The sequence below is a fragment of the Sinocyclocheilus rhinocerous genome, unplaced genomic scaffold (genome assembly GCF_001515625.1).
Source record: "Sinocyclocheilus rhinocerous isolate Xijiao unplaced genomic scaffold, SAMN03320098_v1.1 scaffold904, whole genome shotgun sequence".
NCBI lineage: Eukaryota > Metazoa > Chordata > Actinopteri > Cypriniformes > Cyprinidae > Sinocyclocheilus > Sinocyclocheilus rhinocerous.
Window position 1 is genome coordinate 198984 of NW_015658509.1, and position 8089 is coordinate 207072.

The 8089-nt window shown below is 40.3% G+C and overlaps 1 protein-coding gene across 1 annotated transcript; it reads right to left on the reverse strand.

The window, feature by feature from the left end:
• Positions 1-2193: 2193 nt before the first annotated feature.
• LOC107722293 (zinc finger protein 36, C3H1 type-like 1) lies at positions 2194-4113 on the reverse strand. The gene is made up of 2 exons (XM_016530587.1): positions 3961-4113; positions 2194-3579 (listed from the first exon to the last, which is right to left on the reverse strand). Exons 1-2 carry the CDS (start codon positions 4012-4014, stop codon positions 2542-2544), a joined length of 1092 nt encoding a protein of 363 aa, XP_016386073.1. The 5' UTR covers positions 4015-4113; the 3' UTR covers positions 2194-2541.
• Positions 4114-8089: the final 3976 nt, after the last annotated feature.

The window sequence follows — 8089 nt, forward strand, 5'->3', positions numbered from 1 at the left end:
AAGGTGGCAGTAGCTCCAAAGTAAATCTGTGGCATGAGTTGCCCTTGAAAGCCCTTTAACTGAATTGGAGAAAAGAGAGTAACAAACAAAACAAAACAACAGCAACAAAAAGCAAACACCAGAGTCTATTTGGACGTTGAAATGGAAGAATGGCTGCAGTGATTGTCAGGCTGCGATGATCTGAACTAGGAACATAAACCGTGAAACCATGTTCACGGTCTCTCAAGTTTCAGCTGCGTTTTAGCATAAGTGCTTCGGGTGTCCGGATGAATACCCCCACCTTCCCAGCCTTCTCAGCCGCATGTGTGGAGCCATCAGTGTCTGGTAAACTGCTCCGAAGACCTACCGCTCTGCAATAGACTTGCAAATCACTCCTCCCTTCTGCCACTGCATTAGCATACAGATGTTGTTAAGAAAAGGAGAGTGGCCTCACAAAGGAGCCCTGATGTGAGAAATGCCCCTGCATTTCATTTACTGCCCAGCCTTGTCTCAATAAAAGGCAGCGAGACCTTTGGCTATTGTCCATGACCGTGTGCGACAGTGGGATGTTTCTTAGTCTTCCATGCACGAATGCTGGAACAATGAGCAAAGCAACACACAAAAGCCTTCATCTGTTCATTTGTCCTTTGTGTGTGTTTTCAGCTTGAATAATTAAAAGAGCTGTCAAGTATGCATTTTTCGTTCTTTCTAGAAGGCAGATGGAAGGAGTAGCCTCTTTTTAAAGAAGACAATCAATTATAAAAAGTTTTGATTGTAAAATACCGTTATACATTTTGTAATATGACACTCGACACCACCGACTAAGAAGGAGGAGACCGCTAAAAGATTTTAAAGTACCGTTTCCATGGTAACGCAATGTCCAAAAATGGTTACACAATGGTTTTCACAAGATGAACTTTGAGGTTTTAAGCTGTCAAATTATATATAATGTATGATGATTACTAAAATATGCGATAGGGAAAAAAGACAATGAAAAAAAATAGAGCGCCAAGCGTCCCACTTTTGGTGAAGCTGCTTTGAAAATGTATGTCGTGCAAGAAAAAAAATAAAAAAATAAAAAAATAATATATATATATATATATATATATAGTGGCCTCACAAAGGAGCCCTGATGTGAGAAATGCCCCTGCATTTCATTTACTGCCCAGCCTTGTCTCAATAAAAGGCAGCGAGACCTTTGGCTATTGTCCATGACCGTGTGCGACAGTGGGATGTTTCTTAGTCTTCCATGCACGAATGCTGGAACAATGAGCAAAGCAACACACAAAAGCCTTCATCTGTTCATTTGTCCTTTGTGTGTGTTTTCAGCTTGAATAATTAAAAGAGCTGTCAAGTATGCATTTTTCGTTCTTTCTAGAAGGCAGATGGAAGGAGTAGCATTCAACCGTGTTTGTGTTGTGTGAGCTTCACATGCAACTACTTGTAATGAGCAAAGCTTGAGAAGTTTCAGCAGAAGTGCGTAAATAGCAGTGCTTTAGAAGAAAAGCAAAGGAATGAGGCAAATCATCTTTTTTGTTCCCTTCAAACTTTATTTTAAAACAATATATTATAATGAAAACGGGCATTGCCATCCCGTGGAATGTAAACGGTTCATTTAAATTATATAGAAACAAACATGAAACGAGAGCACAACACAATATACTGTTTTCCCACTTCGAAAAAACAAAATAAATAAGTTTTAAGTTAACAAAAGGCAAAAGCGTGTCTTGTCACAATGCAAAAAGTTGAGAAACAACAATTACAACACAACCTACAAACATCAGAACTCACAGTTCATGTTATTTGCAAATGACAAGTTTCGCCTCTTAAATAGAAACTGAGAGTGCAAAAGACGAAGGCCGTGGTATGACTTCACTTTTTTTTTTTTTTTTCTGGTACATTGTCACTTACACATTCACATTGGCTTGCATATGAACACTTCCTTGTGGATATCTCTGACTAGTATTATTATTATTACTGAGAAAGGCTGATACGGGACAGTGGAGTGTGTCGATAGCACTTTAAAACGATCCTGAGATTCCAAATCTGAGACTCTGTGCAGCTAGTCTTCATTAAAGCTAAGAGATATAGCTCGTGCAAAGCAGACAAACGGGTTCAAAGAAACAAACAAAAAGCCTTATCTACATTGTTCCTTCTTTGAAATGCATATAAAACAAAAACAACCAATGCATATTACAAAAAAGCAATAAATAGTTTTTTTTTTTTTAGAAAAGACTATGGCTAAAACTTCTCAGTAATACTGTCCATTTAAAAATGCCTTAACTAAAGGCTACAGTATGTTCAGGGAGCGGGTTAGACGTCACACTAGATGTATATACTCTAAGTTGCTCGGCTTTGGTTAGACTACAGATGGGCGGCTTGGGAAGGTTGATCCTGCTGACAAAACACCGCAGAGCAATTCCTGAAACAAATAAACCTAAAGTGAAGTTCCCACTGCAGCTTCGTACTGGTATACAACAGTATACATTGCGTTCATCGCATGACATTGGATCATGTCAACATCTGCTTGGGCGAGCATGCAATATGCACAGGTAATGGTTTCTAGTCGTCTGAGACAGACAGGCGGCTAAAGATGGGCAGTCGTCGGCCGTCGATGCCAGGAGAGTCGTAGCCGCTCAGACTGCTGGAGCTGGTGTAGCCGTCCTGATCGGAGAGAGAGTCCGCAGACGCGCTTCGCTGCAGAGCCGACAGGCAGGTGACCGCATAGGCCAGGTTCTGCACGCTCTCTGAGTCGCTGATGGCATAGAAGCTCCCGCTGGCACCCAGATCTGCGAAGGGGTGGCTGTGCTTCAGGGTCCCCGGCTCGGGGAACAGAGGGGACAGGAGGTCGGGACTCCCGGTGGACGGCGGCGGGGACACCGACGAAGATCTGGAGAAGGCCAGGGCATCCGGAACGGCGCGGAAGCCGCTGAGGGTTTGTGGTTGCGAGGAGAAGCCGCTGAAGCTGACGCTCTGGCGGAGCTGCGGTCGAGCTCGGATGCTCTTTGTGTTCTCCGAAAGCCCGTTCTGCTCATCTGCGTTGTGTATGAAGTGACACCGAGCGCCGTAGGGGCAGAAGCCGATGGTGTGAAAGGTGCGACACGGCTCGGTCTTGTACTTCGGGTGTCTGTTGAGGCCTCTCAGCTCCTCCATCCCGTGAGCGAACTGGCATTTGGCTCCGTACTTGCAGGTGCCGCTTTCCTCGTAGGTGCGGCAGAGCTCCGTCTTGTAGCGGGCAGACAGCGGCGCCGTGGAGGTCATGCCGAGTACCTTCGGGCAAGTCAAGGAGCTGTTGCTGATGCTAAGCCCGGGCGGTGGCGGAAGAGGGCTGGCTGTCGGGCTCTCGCAGGCCACGTGGCCCTCGATCATGCTCACAGACCGGTCTACTCTGAAGGGGATCTGGCTCAGGGAGGAACGCGGCAGCTGCTGCTTCATCTCGTGGCTCCAGTGCTGGTTGATGGCTGGAAGAGGCCAGGGGCTGGTGTCGTTGCTGTTGAATTTAGAGTTGGGAAGAGTCACGGGGCACAGGGAATGTCTGCGCTGGAATCCCACCACACGCTGCTTCTGCGTGGCTTCTGTCAGATCAATACCGCGGAAACTCTGGGAACGGAGAAAGAGAGAGACCTCAGTATGCTTTGTGTTGCACAAGTTTCAATGAAGCAAGAAAGCAACTCTAGAAAGGCATGTATAAACACAAAGGGATAGTTCACACAAAAGTATTCTGAAATTATTGGAATCAAAAACAACAGGTTATCTGGACCCCATTGGCATGGATTGTATGTACAAAAAAAGACATTCTTAAGAGTCTTTTCTGTGTTCCACAGAAGAAAGAAAGTCACAAAGAATTGGAACAATATTGACTGGGTTTGCATTTTTTGAGTGAGCTATTCCTTTAAATTGAGTTGATTCTTGTTTAAGTGCATGAGCAGATTGCATGAGCAATTTCCAGAGAGTTTCAAAAAGCAAACTTCATATTCTTACCTTGCAGAATTCATCATCCAACTCCAGGAAGGGCGTGAGGAAATTTGATGGCATTTTCAAGATGCCTGGCTGTGATTCTTTATGTGCAGTTAAGGATGTGTTGAACTGCTCAACAACTGATGTCAAGCTCTGCTTCTGTTACAACCCCACTGTTGGAATCTCATTTTATAAGCGGAAACTTCTAACCCCGCCCACATTTTGAAGAGGCGTGTTTTAGTGCCTGGTTCACACCCCCTCAAGAGTCAGGAAAGTTTGCTCGTGTCCTGCCTAGGATTTCACAAAGAGCAAGCACAAACTAACTTAATACATCTTAGATCATATCAGATCAGGTGCAAATTATTTTAAAATGGCTAAAGGTGGATCTACACAAAGAACGTTTATTTTAATTCTAACATAGCAAACAGGGTTAACTTTTACAAAAGAAAAAAACTTTTTTTAAAATGCTTATATAACTTTAAAATAAATGTTGACTATTTTTGATTTGGACTTTTTTTACAGGTAAAACTTCAACTTATTTTAGTTCAACTAGTTGCCAACATTTCTCATTTTCATTTAGTTTACTTGATGTACTAAACTAACTTTAAATTTAAAAAATGAAAAAAAAATATATATATATATTTATTTTTATATTTTTTTCCCATACATTATATACACTATATATATATATTTATACATTTTAATAAATTAATACAAATTATAAAATAAGCAAGTTATGTTGTTTTGCAACCTATACTTAAGTAACCATCTGTAACTTAGCTATAGTTTTGAGGAAAAAAAAATGCTTTATCAGCCTTGAATTAACTCAAACTGGCCTTTAATTTGAGCCTTTATTTACAATTCCCAAAACTAGATGCTCCTTCAGTATATTGCATTATATCACAACTTGAACTTTTATGCAAATAGTTTAGATTTCTCAGAATAGGCCTTGCTTCTCCATTTAGTGTAAGGTTCACACTAAAAATGAATATTAGTAAACACTGTTATCTCTCCTCTATTTGTGGTATTCAGCTGTAAATGACTGCTAACCTGAGGCCATTTTCACTACCGTCATTATGTCATTGTGAGAAACCTCACCATACTTGATGGGGAAAATCAAGTGGGCAATCGTAGCCCAAAATCACCTTTACAGGACCGGGAGACCCTGGGAAACCGCTGAGAGGAATGGAAACGAGGCAGTGTCATAATTCATTACAGAGATCCAAGAGCGTTCTGCTGCATTAAACTGATTAGTCATCTGTTCATAATAGTCCATTATCACCAATTTTGAGTCAATGATTTAAAGTAGCAAGGTTTAGTATGAGCAGATGTACTGCATACTTGAATCAGTTGGGTTGCTTTGGTTTATTTTGAGCAGATTGTTATTCAGATTCTGCCACGAGAAGGTTAAAGTACATGATTTATTCAAACATGTATGGCTTTCTGAAAAAATCCCAATAACTTTCACTGTACACTCTAAAAAATGCTGGGTTAAATATAACCCAGCGCTGGGTAAAATAGGGACAAACCCAGCAATTGGGTTGTTTTGACCCAGCGGTTGAGTTACTACCCAGAAGGTTGGGTTAAACATTTAACCCAACCGCTGGGTCAAAACAGCCCAATTGCTGGGTTTGTCCCTATTTAACCCAGCACTGGGTTGTATTTAACCCAGCATTTTTTAAAGTGTACATTTACATTGGACCATGCAAAGAAACCACGAGCAGCTCTCACCACATCAGCTCTTCAAATATTAGCTGAGGTCTGGTCAAAATACACCACTGTCCCTTTAACACACAATGAAGTCTTATCACAGAGTGGAGCGTCAACACCTCATACAATTCAGCTATGAGAGAAGGCCACTATCCCTGAGAGCACTTGTTCTTTTGTGACTGATAAAGACTGGAGAAGTTAAATTTGGGCAGGGAGATGCACTACTGAAAGCAAAGGTTTGATGTGTTTGCGACAGACTGCAAGTAAGCCAGATTAAAGCCCATGCACAAATGCAGGAGAGGCCTATTGTCTTTGTACATAAAACTAGTGTGAAAACACTACTAGATGTGGGATGGACTTTGAAAGCACTGTTTTAGATCCCATGCACTAATGCAATACATTCTCTTGTGTCTTTTATTCTAAACTCAACCTGATTTAATTGCAGGTATTGTGCCCAGCAGGCCTGAATAACTCCTTTTGAGACTCAAGTCGAAAGGCAAAAAAGAGAAGATGGAGGAGATTGCACAACGACGGGCTTCTCGGTAGAAAAGGAGCTTAGAAAAGGACAATTACACCACATGAAGGCCTCCTGGAGTCCTGGGATGGATGTTGTGCTCTTTCTTGGGTGAGCATGGAGATCATGCATATATGTATACAGATGGATATGCTCAGCAGCAAGTTTTTTTTAATGTTTTCGAGAGATGTTTCTTCTGCTCACAAAGGCTACATTTATTTGATAAAAAATACAGTATAAACAGTAAAATTGTGAAATATTATTGCAATTTAAAATAACAGCTTCCTAAGTGAATATGTGTTAAACTGTAATTTATTTCTGTGATCAAAGCTGTATTTTCAGAATCATTACTCCAGTCTTCAGTGTCACATGATCTTCAGAAATCATTCTAATATGCTGATTTGCTGCTCGAGAAACATTTCTGATTATTATTAATGTATATTTTTGTGGACACCGTGATACATTTTTTTCAGGATTCTTTGATGAATAGAAAGTTCAAAAGAACAGAATTTATTTTAAATATAATGTTTGTAACATTATTAATGTTAGAATGCAACATTGTAAGTATTCGAATGATTTCTGAAGGATCATGTGACACTGAAGACTGAAGTCTTATATTTACACATGGCAACAGCTCATATTTTATTTCCTTTTAATTAGTTGTGATCATATAGCTATTAACGAGGACTAAGTGAATTAACGACAGCGTCTGTGAAGTATTGAAGCCATGCCAGACAGAAAGGTGAAATCTGCTCAGTTTTTTTTCTCCTTAGACAGGAAGAAATGTGCAAGTCGCTGGGCTACTTATAGACGCCTTACATAACGCAGAAAAACAAGTGGGTTATCGCCACCCACCCTCCAGCCGTTTAGGAGGTTAAACTGTAGCTGTGAGGTTTTGAGCAGCTCTCCGCTGGCTCTCAGCGCAGCCGCTTTAACGGACTGTTTGATATGGAATGCTGCTTCTCTGAGCCCCATTAACACTAAATGATTCTGAGAACAGACGCACTAAGTCATCGTGATAATTGTCTGCGGATGAGAACAGATAATGGCCCTCTCAGAAATGTGGTTTTGAAATAACATGTTTTAGGAGCCGCGTATTGTAAACATGTCCATTGAGCTCCTCAGAAACCATTAAATGATCATTTAGTAATTCAGCAACTGTACGATACGGGCAGACGGGGCTATTTGTCACACTTTTTACTCCAGTGAATATTTATCAAGGTGGGATTATTTTGAAGTCAGCTTCTGTATAGACCATAAAGTCAACGAAAAAAAGTCGTCACAATGGAATCAGCCATGGGGCGCTTAGAAAAACGTGAATAAAACGGCACATAACTGTCAGGAGATGAATAGTTTTGATGGTTTCAAACTAATATCCTTTGTGAAAAAGAAAGCACTTGCAGCGTACTTCAAATCTTAAAAGTATTTTTAAAAGCTGTACTTGCTTGCAATATAACATTAATGAAATAAAAGGCCACTTAAGTGACAGAGAGACATTTTCACTTAAGTAGACTTTTAAAAAGTGCACTTTGTAATAATGTCTAATTAAAAGTTTTACTTTAACGTACATTTTAATTGAACGTTTTATAATACAAATACTTTTGTCATGCTTTTAAGAAGTGCACTTATTTTAATGTGTTGACTAACATTCTAAAGCAATTTTATCTATAGATATAACATATGCTCATGTAATTGTAAATAACATGCAAATAAGTGTCTGAAAACATTACATTCAGTTGCACTTAAGTACACTCTTAAAAATAAAGGTGCTTCACGATGCCATAGAATAACCTTTTTTTCTAAATGGTTCCAGAAAGAACCTTTAACATCTGAAGAACCTTTCTGTTTCACAAAAGGTTCTTTGTGGCGAAAGAAGGTTCTTCAGATTATAAGAAGGTGAGAAAGAGATGGTTCTTTAAAGAACCTTTG

Excerpts from the sequence above, each read along its gene's own strand:
- LOC107722293 (XM_016530587.1), bottom strand. The coding sequence starts at position 4,014 with ATGCCATCAAATTTCCTCACGCCCTTCCTGGAGTTGGATGATGAATTC. Across the intron at positions 3,580-3,960 it reads TGGATGATGAATTCTGCAAG|AGTTTCCGCGGTATTGATCT; the intron begins GTAAGAATATGA and ends CTCCGTTCCCAG.